Source organism: Crocuta crocuta, unplaced genomic scaffold (genome assembly GCF_008692635.1).
Source record: "Crocuta crocuta isolate KB4526 unplaced genomic scaffold, BGI_CrCroc_1.0 scaffold95, whole genome shotgun sequence".
NCBI classification, from domain to species: Eukaryota; Metazoa; Chordata; class Mammalia; order Carnivora; family Hyaenidae; genus Crocuta; species Crocuta crocuta.
The window spans coordinates 14,681,813-14,707,543 of NW_027530971.1; the positions used below are offsets into that span (position 1 = coordinate 14,681,813).

The 25,731-nt window shown below is 47.1% G+C and overlaps 1 protein-coding gene across 1 annotated transcript in view; it reads right to left on the reverse strand.

The window, feature by feature from the left end:
• Positions 1–25,731, reverse strand: part of TTLL11 (tubulin tyrosine ligase like 11) — a 233,162-nt gene that overhangs the window by 124,682 nt on the left and 82,749 nt on the right. Inside the window, 2 exon segments of the mRNA XM_077769746.1 lie at positions 396–491; positions 12,560–13,135. Coding sequence (XP_077625872.1) covers positions 396–491; positions 12,560–13,135 — 672 coding nt within the window.

The following is a 25,731-nucleotide window of genomic DNA, read 5'->3' on the forward strand; positions in this document are numbered from 1 at the left end:
AGGGGGGTGGGAGAGGAAAAATAATAACCACTGTTGGAAGTACTATTTATCTTAGTGATTCAAGTATGTCGACGTGGCTAAATCATAGTCCTAGAATTTCAATTAGTTCATCTCCCGAGGCTAACTAATTAGTTCATGTCAAAACTGATGGAAAGGTTCAGCTGCTTCTGTGTCTGCAGACCTTAAAAATTGGAAGAATGGCATGCTGAGAAGCTACCAGGGGTCGGGTAGGAATTATATTTATAGACTCTGTTCAGAGCTCCACAAAACTGAATTTAGACTTGAACAGAAGTTTGCTGTGCAAATCTGAGAATGCTGAGTCTCGTTTTGCTGAGTGAGAGAGGGCGTGTGCATTTGTATGGCGATATACTCCACGAGACGTTTAAAGTACTCACTTCTTGCTCATGTTCGATTCTCATGCTGGGATTTGCATTTACTTCCAGTAGAATAGGCTTCAGATTTTTCATCAGAAGGATGTCAAAGCCTAGAATCTGGGCAGGAGAAACATAATTCAGGGTTACTCCCTCCCACTACAATTTCTTTTCAGAAATTGAGTATGGTGTTAGGGTCATTAAGGTGACGATAAGTGCAAGCTTGGCCCCCAACCTGGGCCTTGACCTTGCTTCTCTTGTCCACAGCCCCTCTGCCTCTGGCTGTTCCTATCAGACCAAATGGACAGCAGAACATTTTGTGGGAACCTTGAAGATGGGATGAGTTCTCCTGGTGCATTTCAGCAATATCGGTGACCTCTTTCCTCCTTAACAGGTTTTTTATTATGTTGAGGATCAGTAGTGGTCCATCAATTTCTACCTCTCCATCTGCTCTCCTCTATTAAGCTGCTTCTTAGCTAGATCTCTGAAAACCCAAGGCCACCTTTCATAACCTCAGATGTATATCAGTATCACTTAAGGAGCCCTTTCAAAACCACTACATTTCACCCAGCTTGCACCTACGAGGCAGAATCTTTCAGAGTGGAGCCCAGGCCAACAAATTTTGAAAAACAACCCCTCCCCCGGATGATTCTGATAGATCCTCCTTAGCTAAGGAAAGGGAATGTTTACTAGGCACCAATTATTCATAATCTCATTTAGTCCACATGATGGTGTGTTTGAAGGAGGGATCCTGATCTCCATTTAACAAAAGCAGAAACTGCATCTCAGAAAGGCCAATGGAATTCCCCAAGATCACCTAGCCAGTAAGTGACCGAGTTGGATTTCACACCCACGCAAGGCTGGTTCCATAATTTGTGGGATTCAGTGCAAGATGAAAAGGGAAATGGGGTTGTTCAAAAAGTATTGACAATTTCATGATGGAGCATTAAACCGGTCATAGAGCCCTTCTGAGCAAGGAGTGCTGTGTCACTGCACAGACCCACACCCAAGGCTAACTCTAACACCATTTGTCCTTGACATTTGCCCTTCCATTTAGCGTGCTGCTTCAGGTGCAACTTTGGCTTTGGCTTCCTTTAGTTTCTCACAAGCCCTAGGACGGGGTAAGCCACCCTGTACCTCTCATTCTCTCTGCCTCAAACAGCCCTTCACCTGCATAACATCTCCCGATCCTCAAAATCACAGGTTCTAATTAGATTCAGTCTCATACCACAAGGACGTCAGATTCTTGGGAGGACTCTCCTTATCTCTCTGGGAGGTGATAAGGTAGAAAGCTTCTGACATAATTGACACAGCCCCAAAGTTTCAAAAAATAAAGTGGAGAATACAGGAGAGAAAAAGAAAGAGATACAGCTGTATCCCCTCCTCTGTGGATCAGGAAAAAAGATGAGGGGAAATCCATTTACTTGTCTATACAGAATGTGCATGAGTCAGATGATAATTATCCAACTGTAGCTTCATTCTTATTAATGAAATCAGAGCCTGGATGACCATTTTTGGGGGTAACTCAAGATGAGGTTATTCTTCAGTGAAGGGCAATGAGGATGAGAAGTTGGAAAAAGTCATCCTTGCTCTATTTTTCTTTCACTGGTCATGAAAAGAAAGGAATGGAAATTCAGTAGAAAATGTTACATGCATTATAGATCCACTTAATAATATATGGCAAGTGGCTATGAGTGATGAGGCCTTTAGGAGACTCTGGTGACATCATCAGTCTAACTGCAGACTAGGGCTGAGGCATGTGGTGTTGATGAGGCTACAGAGAATGGCAGGCTTTGGTGCCTGCATTTATCATCCTTAGTCATCAGCTGCTTTCTGCTACATCTTAGAAGCCTGGACTCACTCTTTCTAAGCCTGGTGGGCTCCTTCAGTTCAATGCACAGTGGTTCCATGGAAATAAAGCTATAGGAAAGTGGGAGAAGGCAAAAGCTTATCTGCCATATTGATCTGCAGCCACTCATGGCAAGCTATTTTCTAGAACCTAAACTTTGGTGCATGTATTTGAATATGTAGGGTCTTGTATAGAAACGCTTTGGAGTCAGAAATACTTGGCTCCAATCCTACCTCCATCTCTCACACTAGCTAGACAACTCTAGGTGCCGTGTTTAGCCTGTCTGAGCTTCATATACCCATGAAAAATGGGAGCTAAGAGTAGCTGCCTTGCAGGGTAGCTGATTATGGAAGCAAAAAGTACCTAGGATTATGCTCATCAGTTAGGACGTACTCAATATATGCTAGCTCCCTTCCCAGTTTCCTAGTGATCCCACCAATAAGAAATGGCATTATGTGGCTTTAGAGTCCAGAAGAGCTCATTTCAAATCCTAGCTCTGCCTTTAATTTGTGTAACTATGAGCAAGTTACTTAGCAACTCTAAGCCCCAGTTTCCTCATCTGTATAATGAGACTAAGAATAGTACTTACCTTAGTTCATTCATTAGAAAAATATTTATTGAATGCTTTCCTATAACCCAGGAACTATTCTACCTTTTAGAAATATAGTAGTGGGGGCGCCTGGGTGGCTCAGTCGGTTAAGCATCCGACTTCAGCTCAGGTCATGATCTCACAGTTCGTGGGTTCAAGCCCCGCGTCGGGCTCTGTTGCGGACTGCCAGCTCAGAGCCTAGAGCCTGTTTCAGATTCTGTATCTCCCTCTCTCTCTGACCCTCCCCTGCTCACGCTGTCTCTCTCTCTCTCTCTCTCTCAGAAATAAATAAAGAATTAAAAAAATAGAAATATAGTAGTGGACTAGACAAGGTCCCTGGCCCCATGAAGCTTACATTCTGGTAGCAGGGAGACAAGACCAAATAAAGATAATGCATTGTAAAATATTTTGCCCAGTGCCTGAAACATAGTAAGAATTTAATTAAGGTGTGCTTTATTATATTTTTCAGGAGTTCAAGGAAATACAAATTGTTTTCTTTTCAAAAGTTCAATGAAATATGCAGCACCAATGGATCTTAATAAACAGAATAATGGACCTGGGAGGGACTTGGAGTTGATCTTGTCATAAAATTCTGGAATAGAGCTGGCACAAAATTGGGAATTTGGTCTAGTGTTTTTCAAAATGGGGTTCTTTCCTGGGGAAGCACTGGGGAGGTCAGATCAAAGTAACATACCTATCTCATATACTCATATACTGGGATCCCTAGAGAAGAAAGCTTATATATGTATATATACATATATATACGAATCTAGTCTAACAGCCACTTTATGCAGATCATAAACCTGCAGCTTAGAAAGGAGAAAATCTCTCTCCAGTTTGATGGCAGAGCAAGAATTGTCAAAAGTAGAGAGAGGACTTTTTTTTTCTTTTTTTTTTTTAATGTTTTTATTTTTATTTCTAGGAGAGAGAGAGAGAGACAGCGTGAGCAGGGGAGGGTCAGAGAGAGAGGGAGTCACAGACTCCGAAACAGGCTCCAGGCTCTGAGCTGGCAGTCAGCACAGAGCCCGACGCGGGACTCGAACCCACGAACCGCGAGATCATGACCTAAGCGAAAGTCGGACGCTTAACCGACTAAGCCACCCAGGCGCCCCGAGAGAGAGGACTTTTCAATCACGTGATACTCTGCCCCTGTGCAAGCCATTAAGTCAGCAATTATCTGTTGCACACCTCCTACTCAAGGGGTACCCTAAGGATTCAAAGTTATCTGTATTTCAGCCCTTCTAGAAGATTCCAAAACAATCTGGGAAGAAAAGGGTCCTGAACCATTACTTGTAAACTCATGCCAAGGTCCCAGCTACATTCCAATGAGAGGGGATTCTCTCTGGAGCCCTAGAACTATACATCTGTCTGTATCCAGAGTCCCAACTGGGAGGTCCCAGAGTCCTCAAATTCAACATATCCACACTCAGTATCACTATCCAAACTCACTAGCCTCTAAAATGGTCTCAATGACCCCCACCTTCTGGTAATCATGCCCTTGTGTAAGCTCTTCCCTTTGAGTGTGAGCTGCACCCGGCGACTTGTTTCTAAAAAACAGCAAAGGGCAGAAATGATGGGCTGTCACTTCCATTATTAGATTATAAAAAGACTATGGCTTCCATCTTGGAAGGCTTTCTCTTAACTCTCTTGCTCACAAACTCTGAGGGAAGCCAGCTGCTGTGCTATGGACTGCCCTCTAGAGGCACAGGTGACAAGAAACTAATGTCTCAGCCAACATCCAGGGGAGCCTGAAGCCTACCCCCCAGGCTCCTTCCCCAGTCAGGCTTTGAGGTGGCTGTAGTCATTGCTGCCCTGTAAGAGACTGAACCAGAGGGAGTCCCCTAAGCCTAGATTCCTGATCCACACACACTGAAAGATAATAAATGTTTGTAAGTTTAAGCCGCTAACTTTGGAGGTAATTTATTACACAGCCAATTGATCATTAATACAGTACCTTTCTCTAAAATCGACTTTGCCTCCTGTATTCCTTATCCACCTAATTACACAAGTTAAAACTTTCTCCTTCATTTTTTACATCTAGCTGCTCACCAACTCGTGTAACATTCTACCTCCTGAAGAGTTTTCCAGAGCTGGCCCATCCCGCTCCTGGCCTCAGTTGGGTCTGCACCAACTCTCACCTGGACTAATTTAATAGCTTTCCCATTCATTTCCCTGTTTTCAATTTCACCTATCTAGTTCACCTGGCACAAGGGGCTGCCAGAGTAATTTTTCTAAAATGCAAACAGAGATTTAGCACTCTTCTGCCTAAAATCCCTGCCTGCAGAGTGAAGCCCGAGGTTCACAGCATGTCCTACAAATTCCTCTACAACCTGACATTTGTCTCACACTCCAGCTTTATTTCCTCCCTCTCCCCGCTGCAGATCCTGGGCTGTAATTGTGCTCAACTATATATATATAACTATGTTATAGGATGCTTTACTACTTTCTCCTTTATACTCTTCTGCCTGGAAGACAACTTTACTGATGAAATATTTATTGAGCACCTACTAAATACTCGGTACTATTCTAGGCCCTGGGGAGAAAGCAGTCAACAAGATGAATGAATGTGATATGGTAGGTGGAGGCGAGGGTTGGTGGTTTAGAAGGATAACTAGGGAAGGCCTTGTCATCGCATCGTCTTCTGGCTTCCACAGTTTCTGATCAGAATAACTTTTTGGTTATTTTTTGTTCCTCTGAACATAAGATTTTTTTTGTCATCACTGGTTTTCCACAATTTGATTTTGTTAAGCTTTGATTTGTCTGTGTGTGTGTGTGTGTGTGTGTGTGTGTGTGTTTGTCCTCCTTGGAGTTTCTTGAGCTTCTTGGATTGCAGATTTCTAGGGTTTTTTCCTCAAATTTGGAAATCTGGGGGGCCATTTCTGCAAAAAAAATCTTTCTGTATCTTCCTTGTCTCTTCTGCTCAGGGAATACACACATGTTAAACTACTTGATATTGTACCAGAGATAAGTGAAGGTCTGTTCACTTATTTTTCCTGTCATTTTCTCTTCTCTCTGTTTCCTTCTGGATAGATTCTATTGCTATGTCTTCAAGTTCACTCATCATTTTGTCTGCAGTGTCTAATCTGCTAATCTCATTCAGTGAATTCTTCATTTCAGAATTTGTATTTTTCTCCTCTGGAAGTTCACTTGGTTCTTTTTAATAGCTTCCATCTCTCCTCTTCATTAAGGTCATATTTTCCTTTAAAACTTTGTGTGTAGTTATAATAGTTGTTGTAACATCCTTCCCCTACTAGTTTCATGATTGCTGATAGCTCTGGGTCTGTTTGTATTGACTTTCCCCCATGGTGTGGGTTACCTTACCTGCTCTGTGGAATGCCTGGACGGGAATGGAGCCTGGACATTGTGAATATTATAATGCTGAGTGTCTTGGTTTTGTTTTTTAAAAAGTGCTAGGCTTTTTTGGCAGTTACTTGTTTGCAGATTAGTTTGATACCTCCAAGTCCTATTTTTTATGTTTATTTATTTATTTTGGAGGGGAGAGGGAGAAAGAAAATCCCAAGCAGGGTCCATGCTGTCAGCACCGAGCCCATTGCAGGGTTTGAACCCATGAACCGTGAGATCATGACCTAGGCCTAAATCAAGAGTAGGACGCTTAACCAACTGAGCCACTCAGATGCCACCAAGGCCTATTGTTTAAGCTTCACTAGATCAGGTCTAGAGTAACTTTCATTCCAGGGAAGATTCAGTCCATTAATGCGTAACTTCTCTGAAATGTCCACTGAATGCCCACCAAGGATGATCCACACTGGCTACTCAGAGTGTGAACATCTCTCCTTGCTCTGTGTGAGCACCAGAAGTTGTTCAACTTATCAGTCCACTGGTCACTCTTTACCCAGCTTGACGGATCAACACTGCACACAGTAACACCACAGGGATCTCTGCAGGTTCCGGAGCCATTTTCCTGCTCATCTCCCTCCTTTTCAGGATTCTGCTCACAGGATTCCAGACACCTCAGCCTTCCCAAACTTTGATCTCCAACTCTTCAGCTCATTGAGGTCACAGGGCTTGGGTTAGGCTCCTCCTCCCTGTGTCCATGTCCTGAAGATTGCTCCCAGACAAAGTTGTGGCAACTGCAGGACTCACCTCAGTTCCACCCCCCACTTTCTTAGGGATCACAGTGCAGAGCTGCCTGTTGTCCAAAATTTGAAGCCACTTATTTCACATATGTTGCCCCATATTCTAGTCCTTTTTGAAAGGATGTTAAGTCCAGAGTTGTTGTTCCATCATGACCAGAAGCAAAAGCCTCAAGAGCTGATGCATGGTTAGGGACTGAATGAAGTAAGTGGATAAATCGTTTGAAGAGCTAAGGAAGAGCATTCCAGGCAGAGGGAACAGCAAGAACAAAGGTCACTTTTGAACAACAGCAAGGGGTGAGCAAGAGGAACAGTGGTAGGAGATGAAGTCAGATAGAAAGACAAGGGACAGGTCATGTTGCATCTTGTGGGCCATGGTAAGGAGCCAGGACTTTAAGTGCAACGAGAAAGCCATTGGGAGAGTTTGCACGAGGGACGTAATTTGATCTGACATGTTCTAAAAGAATCACTCTGGCTACAGTGAGAAAAATAGGCCATAAGCAGCAAGGGTGGGAAACAGGACATCAATTAGGAGGCTCTGGCGGTGGTACAAGTGTAAGGTGACGGCTGCCTGGACTAGGATGGCAGCAGTGGAGCTGGTCAGGCGTGGTTACATTTAGGAGTATTTTAAAGTCTGTCTGCAAGCGTTGCTTATGTATTAGATCCAGGAGAGAGAGGAAAAGAACAAAGCAGGTGGCTCAGGTTTTCAGTTTGTGGAACCAAATGAATGCCGTGCATTTACTGAAATAGGAAAACAATGGGAGATGAGGTTTGGCAGGGAACTCAAGAGTTTGATTTGGGACATGTTGGGTGTGAAAGTCCCACTACACATCCAGGTGAAAAAAATGAAAGGGGGCAGCTGGATATACCAGCCTGGAGCTCAAGGTGAGGTCAAGACTGGAGATGAAAATTTAGGAGTCAACAGCATATAGCTGGTACCTAAAGCCATGGGGCTGAGTGACATCATTTGGAGAGTGATTGTAGGTAAGAGAACTTTCCAAGCACTGAGTCCTGGGAGTCCCCAACACTGAAGCTCAAGAAGAAGGGGCACAGAAGCAGCAGCCAGTGAGCTGGAAGGAAAAGCAGGCCACTGTGGGGTCCCTCACCCCCTTCTGCTTGGCAAATTCTTCTCTAAGCCTTAAGCTCCAGCTAAAACAGTTCCTCCTCTGGGAAGCCCTCCCTGATTGGGTCAGGCAAAGTTAATTACTCCCTTCTCTGTGCACAGGCCCTCCTACAGCATTTATGACAAAGAATTGTGATCCCCAGGTGTCGGTCTTCCCCGCTAGCCTGTGCCCCTCTTAGGGGCAAGGACTGTGTCATACCCATGACCACATGCCCCACAGTTAGCTTGGGGACTCATCTCAGTACATGCCCAGGGAACATTCCTTATAGCTTATGTATCAGAAGTGGTCAAGGAAGGCTTTACAGAGAAGGAGGGATGTAAGCAGCCCCTTGACGGAAGCTCTGAATTCCAAAAATTAAACAGGGACTAGAGAGAACATGCCCGGCCAAGACAGGAGAACAAACATGCAGGCTTGGGAATGCACAGACTCTCCGAGAGATACGAACTGCTCTGCGTGGCGGGCCAGATAAGGAAACTGAGGCAAAGAAAGGTTAACTTGCAAGCTCACCAGCTAGAGCAGCCGGAAAGAGGAGTTGGTATTAGCTCAAACCCAGGGCATCTGAGGGCAAAACCCAAGTCCTCATGGGGCCACAAGGCTGCTTCAGCATCCCCTTCCTGTGGGGCGTTTGGGGCTGAAGGCAAGCAGGAGATCAAAAGAACAGGGAAGAAAGAGAAGCACCTTAGGCTGTAGGAAAGGGGTCTCCTCCAGACATCTGAGGGAAAGGATCATGAGCCGAGGAGAGAATTAGACACAGCGCTAAAGGAAGATAGAGAACAAGCAATGGGATTGGGAAAGAATGTTTTTGAAAAGCTGAGCTGAAAGCTTTTCCTCTGCATGTGTTTTTCTGCCACATGAATCATCTACCCCCAGATGGACCTTACTGCTGAAGCCAGCGTCACACTGCTGCCCCCAGGAAGACTGACAGGAGGATGTGTCGTGGGGGGGGGCAGTTAGGGGGGTGGCAGTGGCTGGGTGATGACGGGGGCTGGGCTAGAATGACAGGGCAGCCACGTTCCTAGGCAACAGATTACAGGAAAACTGCCCACAGCCTGAGCTGTGCCAGCGGCTGCTCCGGGCCACCACAATTTCCCAAGTAGTTATTGTGGCTGTGATTGGAAAGGGGTCACAATCACATGCTGAAGATGAACGTAATGTGGTTGGCGAGAGTTTATGTCCTGGAATGCTGCAGCGTGGGCTGGGCCCGGGCTACAGGCAAAGGCGGCTCCACGACAGAGAAAGAATTCATTATACACGCACAGCACATTATAGTTTGCAAAGTCCTTTGTGCTCTTTCTCTCCTGTGGGGCGGACAACGACCCTGTAAGGAGGGTGAGGAAACTGAGGCACAGAGAAGTGAAGTGACTCATGTAAGATCACACAGCAACTCAAAAGCAGAATCCTACCTTCTCCTCGCATCCTTGGGTTTCAAATCACTTCAGGTATTTTGAGACCCAAACTAACAGGTGTTTTACCAAGTGATAAGAATATAGAAACTAAGAGAGGCCTCCAACGGAAAAAGAATAGTATTTTCTCAATCACTGTGAATCTGAAATGCAGGGTAAACCAAATTTCAAACATCTAGCACTTTATATATGCCGAAGTTTTTCACCTATAATACTTCACACTAGCCCTAAGAAGGCAGATGAGGAGGTGAGTGTAGGTGATTCAGAGAGGGAGACAGAGGCCCAGGGTGGCGAAGAAGCTTGCCCAGGGTCACACAGCTGGAAACAGGAAGAGCTTCTCCCTTCGAGTGTCCCTTCCAGCCCAGGGTTCACCCCCTGACCTGAGGCCTGGAAGCATTTAGTGTGGTCAAGCAATGGAAAACAGACACAGGGCTGTGGTTCCATCCGCTAGACGTGATCTGTCCAAACCAGTGGCTCCCTCCCTGTCTGCCCCCAGTTCCCCAGAGCAGAGGCCCCCGGCCCCACCTCAGTGTCTGCCTCATGCCGCCTGTCCACAGCCAGACAGGCAGCCAGCAACCACCCTGGCCCTCCCACCGCACTGTGCTGGGGCCGTGTGGCTTGGCTGTGCATGCCGGGCCCACATGACACTCCTGGAATAGCTGTCACTGTCAAACAGATGTGACCACATGGTCCCCCTGGGATGACCCCTGGATGCCTCCACATTGCAACTATCTCCCGTCCCCAGCCTTTTCACGGCTTCGGATAAGACGTGTTTTCTCTGTTCCTATCTCTAAATCCTGCCCCTTACACCTCCTAATGACCGAAGCTGCCTGCCTGATGTCTGAGCTGCACATCCCACCTGCGACCCAAAGCCTGGGGTCCACGTGCCTAAGGGCAGATCTCCAGATGACAGCCATCCCCTCCTGGAACTGGTCACTGCAGGAACCGCCCTCCAAAGGATCCCACCAGCCTGCCTGGGAACCCTGCTGACCGGTGCTCCGGAGGGAGCCTCTCTGTCTGGTGCCTGCCCCTGGGGACCAGCCCCCTCTTTTGTTATTGAATTAATAGCCCAGCCATTAGAGACCTGCTCCATGCCTCTCCTCTCCTTCTTGCCCCACACAGCCTGGTGCTCTCCTGCCTTAGACGGAGCATGAGGAACAGCCCAGACAGACTGTGTGTATTTACTCTGGCATCTACAGCAGGGCCCACAAAACAGCCCCAGCACCCCCACCTCAACATGCAGCCAAAGAGAATGCTGGAAAAGACCATATATAGTAAGTAGTGTTTCTATAAAGCTCAAAACCAAGCAAAATGAAACAATATACTGTTTAGGGATACATTCGTGCATAACAAAAGTGTTTTTTAAAGCAAAGGGATGATACACATACAATCCTGGATAGTGTGACCCCGGGGGTCGGTAAGAAAATGGGATGGGGACAAGCACAGTGGCTGGCGATCTTGGGGTGGGGGTGCGTTTGTGATGACCATTTTCTTGTGCCACTCCATGGCTTACACACACGTGCTGTGTGCTCTAGTTATACGTCGATTGCCACAAAGTAATTTTAAAGATTAGATGGAGATGGTCCCAGAGGTGCCCGTTGTTACTATCCACTCCCCGCTCTGACTTATCTGGTGGCGGGAACCTGTGTGTCTGCTGAGTGCCTGGACTCCAGCTTCGCGGCCACCCACCTCACAGACAAATGCTCTAGAAGAGCCCTGTTCTGTCCCTCCCCCTCCCCGCCCCCACTCCGGCTCAGCCCACCACACCGTGGCCCTGCCCGTCACTCCCCTGAAGACCATCCTTGCTGACCACGAAGCTCAGTGGGCAGTTTCAGTTCTGGTCTCGAGTGGCATTTGCCGCTGCTGTTCCCTGCCCGCTTCTCCTCCAAGCACGGCTTCCTCGGCACTCAGGGTGCTCCCCTTCCTGATACGCCTTCTACGTCTCAAGCCCCTTCTTGTTCACCTCCTTTGCTGGTCCCCACACCCCAGCTGCCTCTCCCTTGCCTAAGTGGTGGTGCCCACAGAGGTCTTCTGAGGCCCCATGTCCCCTGCAGCCTTGTGTGGCTTGAGTCATTGTCTGAACACTGATGAGATCCCAGCCCAGCCCTGGCTCTCGCTCCTGAACTCCAGGCCCAAATGTCCAGTGTCCACGCAACGTCCCCACTTGGACGTCACGTAGGTGCACCAAGGCCTTCCTAATCCAAGTGAACACCACCTCTTGCTTGTATGAAAGCCATCGGTTCATCAGCCAACGCCCAGCTCCCAGCCTTGCCCAATCTACTCTCCCCCCCGCATCTGGTTTGTTCTCTGTAATGCGTGAACCTGAGCACAGTAGTCCCCTGCAACCACGCCCTGGGGGCCCCCACTGCCCTCAGCCTTCTGCGACTCGGCCACTACCTACCTCTCCGGCCTCCTCCTCCCTCATCTCCCTCCAAGCTCTGTCGCAAACCCCACCCTCCAACCACACGGAACCTCTTTCAGCCCCTCGAATTGCATGATTGCCCCCGGAGCACTGTGTCCCCCAGCCCTATCCAGAAGTCTCCTGCTCCATCCAACTTCCACTCCTGCGAAGCCTTCCCAGACCGCCCTCACTCCCACCTAGAGGATGTGAGATGGCCCCACAATGTCCCAGGGCCCAGTACATTTCTTACTCTACTCAAGCACTTGTGATACTTTATACTAGGCGCTTCATAAATCATTTGTCTCTCATATTAGTAAAGTCCATGTCTCGGCCAGGGGAGACCTGACTTACTGTCTCCAGTACCTGCGACAGTGCCTGGCCTCTACTAAGCAGGTGGTAAAAAATGCTAGAAGGAAGGATGAGTAAATAAATGGCAAGCACTGTGCTTTATATATGTTATTTCATTTAATTCTTACAAGAATCCTTCAAGGGAGGTACTATCGGTCTCGTTTTACAGGTGAGAAAAGGGAAGTAACTTGCCTCAGATCACACAGCTAGCAAATAGGAAGCTGGACCCAGGTTTCACCCCAAAGGCCACACCAGCACCCACCCCTGCCGGCCTCTGCCTCCCCCACCCCCGCGCCCACCCCTCATCTCACAGGAAGTCGGGGAGCCCTCCACAGGCCCCGACAAGCCTGGGGACTCAGGCGGAGACTGGCGATAGTTACCTGAAAGCACGTGGGCCCAGGCCTCCCTGCAGGGATGTCCGACTGGTAGAACACTTTGAGCTCTGGAGTCAGGGCAATGACAGTCTTAATCACCAAGGAGATGATATCAGACCAGACCTTCTTGATGTCAACACCTTTGGAAGACAATCTACAAAGAATGCTAGAAAAAGTCCTTTTGCTGCCCGTGCTAGTGCTGTCCGAATGGACAAAGTTCCCACTATGGATGTTCAGTGAGTAGTTGGTTAAGTGCATAAAGATGTGGTGCAGATTTTTGGGGCTGGGCTCCTGGTATGGCTCTGTACAAAATCTAGAGAGTCCGTCTTTGGCTATATAAATCTCTAAGGGGTCTAAGGACTTGAGTAAGACATACAGACGAATATCAAACTTGAGCTTGTCGATGAGAAGAGGTTTGCAGATGTACTCCTGGACCACCGCCGGCCTGCTCCGAAGGGTGCCTGCCAGGCGGATGTCGCTGGGGTCTCTAATGAGGTAGATTCCATCACCCTGACAACCTCCATCAGGTTTCACAATAAAAGTGGGCTTCCAGGAGGGGTCACCATCTTTCACCATTCGAACCTGGTGGGGGAAAAAAGAAGGGTTAGCGTTGTATTCTCTTCCTCTCCGGACCCCCCAAGTCAGAGCAGGACCTGGCAAATGTTTGGCGAATGAGTGATCAAGTGAGCCCTGCCTAGTGAGTATTCACTGAGCACCAGGGAGATACTACTGTACTGGGTACCAAGATAGTGGCCTAAAGGACTGTCCTCAGTCTTGTCCTCCAGAAGGGGGACCGAGAGTGCGGCAGCTCTGCGGTCACAGGAGCTAGGTTCAAATCCCGGGTCTCTGTCAGTTATGAAGTCTAACCCCAGACAAGGTATTTAACTAGTGATGATATGATGATGGTGAGGAGGAAGAGGAAGAGGAGGAGGAGGGGGAGGAAGAAGAGGGGAGGGAGGAGAGGGTGAGGGGGAAGGGGAGGAGAACAGGAAGGAGGAGCGGGAGGAGGAGAAGAACCATTTATGAGTGCCTAGCATGTGCCAGATAACTCCACTAGGCACTGTACATCAGTTACCGAGTTTAACCCTCACAGAGAATATGATTCCCTTTTTACAACATAGGAAGCAGAGAGGGCAGAGCAGTTGTTAAGAGTGTGGGCCCTGGAATCCGACTGCCTGGGCTCGATCCTGGCCCTATTGCTTACTGTGTGACTCTGGGCAAGTTACTTAAGTTCTCTGTGACTTCATCAATCTGTAACTTAGCAGTGAGATTGTTCTGAAGAATAAATGAGATAATGAACGCAAAGGTCTAAGCACACAGAACCTGACATGTGAAATACAGCCACGACGCCTCGCTCTCCCTAACTGTTAAGGATGAAGTGTGACTTGTCAGCTGAGGGGCGGAAGTGGGATTGGAATCTCAATCAAGGACTCTGAAGTGCCTGCACCCTCCTCTACTCTACCATGTCTCTGTTTCCTCCTCTTAAAAGTGGAGATCTACAAACCTACCCTCACTGCGTCGTGGTAAAGAAATAAACTAAAATGTGCAAAGGGCCGAGCATAAGACCGAGTGGGGAGCTCGTGCGGGGAAATGCTCATGTCATCATTTATATGTATTACTCAGTTCATCTAGTGGACTGGGCCCATCCTCCTTCAGTCTGTTGAGATCTTTTTGAAACCAGATTCTGTATCCACAATGTCTGCTGTCTTCCCAGCTCCAGGTCAGCAGGACATTCACATAATTATCCAGGGCACTTCACGAGTCCAGACAGTCAGTCTGGATCTGCAGGTCTGCATAATTCATACACACCCAATTCCCCCGGACACTTGTCAGGTCCTTCGTGCAGCTGCGGACTGAAAGGCAGGGGCCGGGGGAGGGGAGCTGGAGGAAACACGGAGGTGGACGTAAAAGAGGCAGCCAGTCTCTCTGCAGCTCGTGATGTGCAGGACCACAGAGCAGGCCTTCCATTCTGAACTCTGTAGCTTAGAGCCGTGCCGGGGGGCGGGCGGTTTGCCCCAGCACTGGGCTCGCCCCAGCCCTCCACCTTTGCTGTGTAAGCTCAGCCCAGGACATCTGCACTCAGGGCTTTACTTATCTCTCTGGCCAGCCTATATTTCTTAGTGAAGCTTTTGCCAATTCCTAGGGTGCTATCAGTTACTCCGGGCTTGTAAAAGATCTTTAACAATGGAGAAACACTTAAAACCTTAATAATGGTCCACATCAATTGTTTCCCCTTGTCAGCAGGATTCGAGAATGGAAGTTCATGAGAGATCAATGCAAGCCTCCCAGGGCCCTCCACTGAGCCTTTCTCACAACTGTGACCTTGACGTTTATGTAGTTATTTAATATTCATCCAAAGCAGTCATACATTTGGCCCTTCGCAGTAAATATAAGCATGCTGGAGAAATGGCAGTTATGGATCAGGAAGTGAAAAATGTCAAGTTTGCACTGATGGATAATTTTTCCCTCTGGAAAGCTTTTACCATGCCAAAGATACTAACAGTTCAATATGTTATCGGGAGCAATATTTTCTCCTTTGAATTCCATGTATATGCCTTAAATAAATTAAACTACGTGGTCAATAGTCTCTGTCATTCATGCATTACTGAATATTTCTTCTGCCCTTTGCCGGAATAGGACCGTACAAATCATGATTATTAATACTAATGGGATCGTTGAAATTTTAGACCTGGAAGGATCCTCAGAGATCAATGCTATCCAGTCCTCCCATAATTCAAACTGGGAAGTTGAGGCTCGGAAAGACGACCGGACTTGCATTGGGTCTCCCGACTGCCTGGTGGGTGGTTCCGAGGAAACTGAGGCTGACCGACCTCACCTCAGGTCCTCTATGCCAATTTACCTCTCAAAACATAAAACTAAAGGCCTCTTTCTCCTGAGTACCTTAGGAAAGACTCTCTTAATATAGCAGACAGTTGGGATCTGAGCTCTGGCTGTACAATAAGGGGTTTGGCCCCTGAACATGGCCTTCTCGAAGGGTAACCAGAGATGCTGAGTTTGCCAGGACTTCCCCAGTTTCAGAGCTTCTCCTAGGCTCCTAGCTTCTTCCAGTAGAGGCACAAGCATCCCAGCTCTTCCAAATGGGGTTCCCATAGCCACCAGATCCTTCAGTGACTTCTATTTTTGAAAGGGAAAGAGATTTTCCAGAATTCACATTCACTCTCCTCTGGGGTTTTACTCAAGGGTGGCCCTTTCCCTCCAGTTATTAGAGCCAAGCATGAATGCACTGGTTCTTAGCAAGAACTCGAGGACCAGAATAAAAACATAGTCCGTATAACTAGGCCTCCGCCCAGGAGAGTCTGATTTAATAGATCTGGGATGAGCACTGGGCACGTGTATTTTAGAAAAAGTATGATGGGTGATTCTGATGTTCCCTCAGCTTGAGAATCGCTGAACTAAATGTGAATTAAATAAAAATAGAATCTGGGACCAACATAGCGAATGAAGTTTTATGCATTGATGTTAGCCTGAATGTGAGGAAGACCTGCACGTAGGTTACAGCTGATGGTATCTCCAGTTTTCCCCAAAGCTGCTGTTGGACGTGAAATCCATTATCTTGTAACTATGCACGGATGGCTGAAAGAGATGCAAACAGGATGTGGTGGCCTGATTGCTGGGCGCCCATCCGGCCTCTGGAAAATTTTAGGTGTCTTTTACTGCCCCCTAGTGGAGATCTGAGAAATGTGACCGGGAAAAGACCCTGGTTCAAATATTCTGACTCTTAGCAGTAACCTGCTCTACTAACACGGTCTTAAGGAAGCCCACCACAAAGAGCTCCCTCTGTGGACTGTTAGGGTGAGATCACACTTTGAAGGAACTCCTCTCTGGAAGGCTGGGAACTCCTCTCTGGAAGGCTGGGGCTGGCCAAGGTCACATTCCGTGTTCACGCTCTCGGTGCCTTAAATACATTTCCAGGGTCGACCCTACCACAGAGATGGGACTATCAGTTAAAATTCTCTCTCAGGATGTACAAACTTTTGAAATCATGGGGAACATGAAAATGATATCCTGTAAACATATATCACCATAAAAATCCATGACTTTTATATACTTCATGGTGCTTTTTTGTATTTTTCAAAATTTCCATTAAAAAAAGAAAGAAAGATGAGTGACAAAGGTGGGCAGCAGCAAATGTCTCTAAACCTAAATGCATAAGGAATACTTCTCGGTGGACAGGTATTTGTACATCCATGTTCGTAGCAGCGCGACTCACAATAGCCAAAATGTGGGAGGAAACTGAGTGTCCGTCACAGATGAGGGGATAAACAAACTGTGCTATACACGCCCGATAGAAGATTATTCAGCCATAAAAATGTAGGAAGTTCTGACACTCGCTACAACATGGATGAACCCTGACGTTGTGCTGAGAGAAATAAGCCATCACGCAAAGGGACGAACATGGAATGGTCACACTTACATGAAGTACCTAGAGGAGTCAGCACTCACAGAGACAGAGTAGAGTGGTTACCAGAGACTGAGGGGAAGGAGAAGGAGAGAGTTAGTGTTTGGTGGGCACAGAGTTTCAGTCTGGGAAGAGGAAAAGAGTTCTGGAGAAGATACTATTCAACTGTACACTTAAAAATGGTGAAGACAGTAAATCCTGTTATGCATATTTTACTACAATTTTTAAATTTTTTTAATGTTTATTTATTTTGAGAGAGAGAGACAGAGCACAAGCAGAGGAGGGGCAGAGAGAGAGAGGGAGACACAGAATCAGAAGTAGGCTTCAGGCTCTGAGCTGTCAGCACAGAACCCGATGCGGGGCTTGAATTCACGAACCATGAGATCAAGACCTGAGCTGAAGTTGGACACTCAACCAACTGAGCTACCCAGGTGCCCCAGTCTTTTCAAGTTTTTTTAAATTGTTAATAAAAATATGCAAATAAATAGCTTTTGGTAAGTTAGGAAGAAAACTGAAGTTAAAAAAAAAAAAGCAGAAAATCTGATTTCTAGCCCGTTTAGTCAGGTAATTTCTGACGGTGTGACCTTGAGAAAGTCCCCTAACCTCCTGGGCTTTGTTGTCCTCACCTATAAAATAAAGAGGTCACACTGAGGTCCCTGGCTTCTGCCATCTAACAGGTTCCGAACAATGATTTATCTTGACGTCACCACGGTCGAAGGCTGTGTTATAGACACACAAGTGACATTAATCAGTGGATAGTTCACACTGTGCCACAGTGAGGAGTGCATGGGGAAGATCTATAAGAGCAGGATCTGGATTGGAGATTTATGACGCACCTGAGGAAGTCGGCTGGGCATCTGGGGGAAGCAAGCTAAAATATTTTGAGAGAGAATTTTGGCAACTGGAATACTAAGCCACAAAACATTATTAGCAGTGAGAGGCAGCTAAGAGGGCAGTTCCTGAAGAAATACCATGTCTGCAATCCCAGGGAAGTCAAAGCCAGTTGGAGCAGTCCTCTGTCACTCAGGTGGATCTGCATCTGATCTTAGCAATGGAGACCCTTTGGCGTCACAGGCACTGGTAAAACAGAGCCTCAGGAAGACAAGCAGATGTCACAAAGCGCCTGCGTGCAGGGACCAGCCCCTTCCAGCCTCGGCGGACTGAGCCTTATGCTCAGGGCAAATCCCTACTCCCAGCGTTCAAGGTGATCTCTGAGTCAGCTCAGGACGAGGCAGTCCACGGTTAGGTTACTGAGCGTCAGACAGGAAGGGGCAGGGTGGGAGGCAGACAGGTGACATTGAGATAAAGAACTGAGCAGTACAGTCGGGTTTAATGAAAGCAGGAGAAGCGAGATAAATCTGGGCAACTGCAAGCCGTTCCGCTGGCTGGAGAACAGAGGGCAGGGAAGCGGGGAGAGCCCTGGAAACCTCCCCAGTGAGGTCTGCCGGGGCCAGGTAACAACAACAGCCTTCGCACACACCGACGGGGCACTCGTGGGTCAGGCACTGTGCTAAGCACGTTACATGTATCATCTCACTTTATTCTCTACAACCCTATTTTACGGTTCAGGAAATGGGTCCCCAGAGATGGGAATTAGCTTGCCAAAGATCACACAGGCAATAGGATATGCAGCCAGGATTTAAACACAGACGATCAGGTTCCAGAGCCCATGTCTATAGTGACTGAGGGAAGGATGTGAGGAAGGGGAGGGAAAAAGACCCTGGCTGGGCATGGCGTAGAGCCTGACAGGGAAGGGCCTTGAACTTCATTTTGGGGAGCCTGGACAATGTCCTGAAGTAACAGAGAGTCACCGCAGGGTTTTGAGAACAATCTAATTGGATGTGTACTTAGAAACATCCCTCTGGCTGCTGCACAGAAAATGGCGTGGAGGGGGCAGAGGTCAGGGGCAGAGAGGAGGAGCCTAAACAGAGGCTGGGGGTGGGGTGAAGGGGGAGGAGAGCAGGGTTGAGAAGATTTTGGAGGTAAAATCGACAGAATTGGGTGACTAGATGAAGGAGAGAGGGGCACGAGAGCGGCTCCCAAATGCCTAGGTGATGGTGGTTGTATTCCCAGGGAAGGAAAGAGGAGGGTGGCGAGACAGACAGAGGCGACCAGAGGCACAAAGCTGGAGAGGCTCTGTGGCCACCAGAAATGTGTCTGGAGCTCAGAAGAGACAGCTGGGGCCATCAAGTCCCTGCACGGTGGCTCTAGCCTCTGTGATGCGCCCAGTTATGCAGGGATAGTTCAGGGAGGGAGAAGAGCCCACCTGGGAATGAGAGGCTAGAGGAGGAGAGGAGATCACAAAATGTCTTTTATTGATACTTGGTCCTATAAGCAACTGGTCGATTTACAACCTGGGGGTTGTGGGCACCCATACCAGTCGTATGCATGAGGAAGATGGTTTGGAAAAAACGAGACCAGCACGGGAAGATTCGGGGCTGTCAAAGTCTTGAAGGCCTGGGCTGGGCTGGACTGGGCTGGGGAAGTGAGGCAGAGGTGGGTTCGGGGTACCCAGTAACCGGATGCAGGTGAAGGTGAGAGAGGCGGCCTCAGCAATGTGGGAGATGGAGCAGCTTATGGGTTTAGCAAGTGCAGGAAGGGGAGCTGGTCTGGGGTGGGAAGGGGGAGATGGGGAGTTCACACTGTTGACCTGTATTCACTGAGCCACGGAGCCAATGTAAGACTTCGTAACCTCATTCCTCAAGCCCCTTACTGCTCACCGGAACCGGATCGCCTTGTCTGGTGTCTCATACAGGTGGCTAATTTTGACTCTCACAGTGACTTTTGCAGCATTAGCAAAGTAGGAACCGCTGTCTGGCCGGGGTGACGCTCAAGACTCAAATTTTTAAACTCAGATATGGAATATCTTGAACCGGAGGAAGGGAATCTAAACATGCTTCTCAGCCCAGTGGTTAGTGGGGACCCACAGGCCCCACGGAAGGGCCTGCACCTGCCACTACATGGCCACCCATTTCACTACTCCCTGGCTCTTGAAGCATTCCAGTTACAAACACTTAAGTGGCAAGTTTTAAAAAAACAAATACAAAAAACTCTGTTCGATTTGTCACTGATGCGTATCCTGGGTTTACTTGAATAGTCTAAAAGAAATACCGTTAATTACTCCCAAGGAGTGTTAGTGGACCACTCATGTGTAAATCCTTGGCGTGGCTTAAAAGGCTCTCCTTCTCTGGCCGGTTAGACCTTGCCTGCTAGAGCTGTGGCCTCCTTTCTGTCCCCACCATCCTCTCTGTCCCACTTTCTCACCTCCACACCCTCACACTGGTTCCCATTGGCCTCTCTATCGGCCACCCCCTCTTCTTTGCCCGCAGAGCTGCTACTGGGCACCTAGGGCCCAGCTCAAAGGTTCCCTCTGAGTTCCCAAGTTGTTTTTACTATAAGCATCCTCTGAGCAACCTTTCCTGGCTTACAACCCTCCAGACAGAAAGGCCACTCTGGTCCTCTGTGCTCCCATGGCTGTGGCATCCAACCTTTCTACAGCACATCTCTATCATCTTGTAATACAGCTACACCTTGTCTTTAAGTTTATAGCTCTCCTGTATTGTAGTTAGGTAGTTACGTACTGTATGTTATGTACAGTAAGCTAAGAACACAGAAGTCACAGCCAACACCCAGCAGCGGTACAAAGGCGCCACTTACTAGCTGGGTAACCCTCAATAATTTCATACCACTGTGTCTCAGTTTGCTCATCTGCAAAATGGGAATAATGGGAGAATAACAGCCTTAGGGCTGTTGTGAGGATTCCATCAGTTAAAGAATGTGAAGTGCCAGGGCAAACACAGTGGGCTATTATTATTATTTCTTGTTTTATCTCTCCCACTTGACTATGTGCTTGTTGAGGATGAAGACCATGCCTTTATTTTAGTTGTTATTCCCAGTATGTAGCAGAGTGAATGCTCAATAAATACTTTCCAAAATACCATTAAGAAGCTTGATTCCTATGGCATTTGTGAACTGAAGGAATAAACCAACTTCTCTTGTAGAAACAAAATTATTTTAACAAGTAGGAAAAGTCTCCTCTAACTACCATTTGTGGAACACATATTCTGTGCTATGTGCTTTGCAGGTATGATCTAGTGAATCCTCACAGCAACGCTGCAGGGAAATAGAGGCTCAGAGAGGTGGAGTCCCAGGGCTAAAGTCACACAGCTAATGAGCAGTCGAGTTATTTGAAACCAAGTTGATCAGATTCAAAAGTCTGTGATCTTTCCATGACAACTATATTCTTTGGGAAAACTCAAAGCAGTTAACAGAGAGGAACTGTTTAACAGTTTGTTGTTTAACAGGCAAAGTATGGAAGGAGGGAGCTGTAGGAATACAAAGTTATAGCCAAGAGGAGCAGGGTTCATCTTGCTTTAGCTGGGGCCAGCCGCTGTCCGAAGAGTGATTCCAGACAGCCACGGAGCGCCCTTGGATCTTCATACCCAGCCCGGTCAGGCACAGGAAGGAATTACCACCATGCACGTGCACGTGCGTGCGCACACACACACACACACACACACATATACTGTAAACACAGAAACTGGAGACTTGCCCATGGCCACACAGCTAGTGGCGGAGCCAGAACTGAAACACCACACCTCCAGATTTCTAACCCAAAGTTCTTGTTACTATTGACTCAGTCATCTGAAGAGGTCTTTAGATTTTATTTTATTTTTCTTTAAAGTTTATTTATTTATTTTGAGAGAGAGTACAAGTGGGGGAGGGTCAGGGAGAGGAAGAATCCCAAGCAGGCTCTGCGCTGTCAGTGCTGAGCCCAACAGGGGATTTGAACCCACAAACCATGAGATCATGACCTGAGCCGAAATCAAGAGCCATGTTTAACTGACTGAGCCATCCAGATGCCCTGAAGAGGTCTTTTAGAAAAGAACCTGGAAATAAGTTTTCTCTCCTCATTCTGAATAATAACATTTGGTTTTATAAAAAAAAAAAAAAAAAAAAAAAAAAAANGCAATCTTCAAGCCTCCATTCTAGGGAGACTGAGGAAATGGGAGCCAGAGAGTAAAGAAGCCTGCGGTCGCCAGGCTAGAAGGCGGGACTGGAGTAACAGTCCTGGGCCCAAGCCACCCTGTCCTGGAAAGATGCTCTCAGTGTACATGGAGGTGGACAGAGCACCACGCGAGCCCAAGGAAGCTGGCGCTTGTGACCGTGAAGACTGAGGCAAAGGAAAGCCTCTCCACGGGCTTTACCCAAATCCGGCCTGCTGTCAGCGCAACTTAATGGATCCCACTCTTAGTGAACAGCAACTTTATGTGGGCCGTAATCTCTCCATCATTAGTGAGCTATCAAAAAGCCACTCTAGAACACACCTGGGACTATAAAACCTGCTTATAGGAAGGAACCTGTCATTCTGTGAGGCTGTCCATTTTCCTCTCAGGTCTCCCGTCAACACTGGGAGAGAGGACTCGAGGACGCGGCAGCCAGGTGGAGCCCTGCCTGGCCTCCCCATGCTCCCCCGCTTCTCTCCCGAGTTCCCTCACCAGGCTCTGACCAGGCTTGCTGGGCCCGAGGCTGCCTCCTAGGGGCCTCAGGGGTCCTTGAACACAGGAGGGCCCCAGGCTGCAGCTCCCCTTTACCACCACCAGGTCCTTGTGTCCAAGTGTCTGTGGGCAGCGGAGCAGAGGGCGTGGGCTTTGGAGTCAGACAGACCTGGGTTCAAATCTCAGCTTGGCCACTTCCAAGCTGAGCCTTGGCCCAGCTACTTAACCCATCTGTGTTCAGTACCCCCACCCATGAGACGGAAAGAATAGTGCCTACTTCCTGCGGCTGCTCTGAGGATTAAGTAACACCTTGCATTCGTATTTAACACGGTCCTCTCTTTACTTTTGATGTCATGTTACCTCATTTTCTGTTATTCTGTCCTGGTCTCCTGATCAGCCTCCAGCTTCCGTATTGAAGCTCGTCCCTGACCTACTTGGCTGGTAACCGAACCACAGCACTATGCCCAGTGACTGGGCCTGTCTCCTGCCCCTAAGCCGTTCCCTGCTCCGCTGACAGCATCCTCACCTTCACCCCAGCAGAGTCCCACCTGCAGCCTGGTGTGATTCCCTGGCCCCCCAGGCCCTCACTCTGCTACCTCCCTTCCCCACAGTCTCCTACTGAGACCCCAGAAGGCATCATAGCTGATCCCACCCAAAAAGCAATACCTGATTACTAAGCAAGCCCCTTTTCCAGTTCAACTTGTTTTTCAACACGAGGGTTTCCTGCTAATAAACTGGCTAAATAATCATCAGCTCACCTCCAAATGTATATGACCACACTAATCAAAAGCACTTTGGATCTCCAGCCCTAGCTTTTCCTCCTTCCCAACACCACAGCCCTTATGTCTGTTGCATTCTTACTGTACTTTACACATTGAGCTTTAAACACACACACACACACACACACACACACAAAGAATATCAATGTCATATTTTACAACATTCAAACCAGAGTCCTCCTTCCAATGCTCTTTTGGCTAAAATAGCTCCACTGTTTGCAGTATTGATCAGTGCTAGGCAATCGGCCATGAGTGTTAATATGAATACATGAGATCTAATCCTACAGGATGAGTAATAGCATTTTCACTGTTATGCTTTATAACTAGAGCTTTCTCCCATACTGCAAGTCCTACCAAAAAAAGGGCTAAGTTAACTCAAATGCTGACTCCCCCGCCCTTGTCTGTCCCCATCTAGCAAGGAAGTTTGCATGGAGTGGGACTCAGCAAATGCCATGTCTTCCTTTGTTCAGTATTGTTACCTTTTGCCCGAGATCACAGGTAACACTCTTTCCAGTGCTAATCCTGGGTGATTTCAACCACTCCCGGCACTTCAACTAAAGCGCCCCACAGGCAGCTGACTCCGCCCCCTCTTATCTCTGGCACACACCTCTCTCTTGGGATTCAGAGCCATATAATTAGACATCTCCACAGACATCAAAAATTCAGCCTGGCCAAAACTGAGCCCATTGTCTCTTTCCTCAGATCTACTGCTTCTGTGTTCTGTATAAGTAAACAGTGCCACCATCCACCCCTGTCCCCAAGCCAGAAATCTGGGAGTCGCCCTGGCTTCTACCTTCTTGCCCATCACCAGCCCTATCCAGGCACTACATTCTGACATTTCTGCCTCTTACACATCTCGCTGTCCTTGAGATGCTCTCGGCACTTCTTACCTCCGTTATTGCAATAGCTTTGTCAGTGGCTCTGTACGGGGTATTTCCCACAGATTCTCTTCACTCTGTGAAGCAGCCCTATGAGGTAGCCATAGGAGTGAGCCATTGGAAATACCATTTTTATAGGTCAAAAGCAGCCATGTAGATATCGGCAATTCCATATGGTTCAACTGAACATTATTAGAGCCCCTCCAGCACAGATGAGGAAAACAGGAGCTAACAGGTTAGGTATTCTCCCCAAGGTCAGACAGTTTTTGTACACTAGGGAGCCAGGATCTGAACACATGTGCGTCCAAATTCCCAGAGACTGCATTTTGTCTCCTAACTCATTATCACCCTTCATATATCAGATTCTAGAGGAAGGCTTACAGCTTAAAATTTTAAAAATGTAATTGTAAGAACCATGTATGAGCACTTATAATTCATTTGCACTACAGCCATTATTTTACTTAATCCTCAGAGCTATGCTATGAAAAATCTGCTGATATTGATTTTTCTTTTTTGTTTATTAAAGAAAAATACACAGAGGGTGCCTGGGTGGCTCAGTTGGTTAAGCGTCTGACTTTGGCTCAGATCGTGATCTTGCGGTTCGTGGGTTCAAGCTCCGCATCGAGCTTTCTGTTGTCAGTACAGAGCCCACTTGGGATCTTCTGTCCCCCTTTCTCTCTGCCCCTCCCCTACTTGCACTCTCCCTCTGTCTCTCTCAGAATAAATAAACTTTAAAAAAAATTTTCTTAATACATTCTTGAGCAAAACACCTTAAATTCTCTGCCTTAGTTTTTTCATGGATATAATAGAAATAATACATCTACTTCTATCTACAAGGGATGTCTTGAGGACTGAATGATTTAATATATGTGAAACTCCTTTGAAAAATGGCATTGTAATTAATTAAGTAATTTTTTAAAAGTAGTGCCAGGCATGTACTAAGTGCTACATAAATGTTTGCCACTATTGTTTGGGGGGGGAGGGCAGATTTTCAGTTTATTGGCTATCACTTCTTAGTCAAATATATATTCTATATTTATATGCTTTTTTCAGTGAGATGTGATTGACATATTAGTTTCAGGTGTACAACATAATGATTCAATATATGTATATTACAAAATGATGGCCACAATAGGTCTAGTTAATATCCATCACCACACATTGTTACAGAATTTTTAAGAAAAAATGAGATAAAATGAGAGCTTTTAAAATTTACTCCCTTAGCAACTTTTAAATACACTATACAGTATTATTATTTTTTTTAAGTTTATTTATTTACGTTAGAGAGGGAGCGAGATCGAGTAGGGGAGGGGCAGAGAGAGAGGGAGAGAGAATCCCAAGCAGGCTCCTCACTGTCAGTGCAGAGCCTGATGCAGGGCACAATCTCATGAACCATGAGATCATGACCGGAGCCAAAATCAAGCGTTTGTCGATTAATCAACTGAGCCACCTAGGCTCCCCTACAACACAGTATTATTAACTATAGTAACCAAAACTTACTTATTTTATATCCCCATGGCTTACTTATTTCATAACTGGAAGTTTGTACCTTTTGACCCCCTTCACACTGTATTGCCCAAAATGTTTTTATTTTTATTGTGTT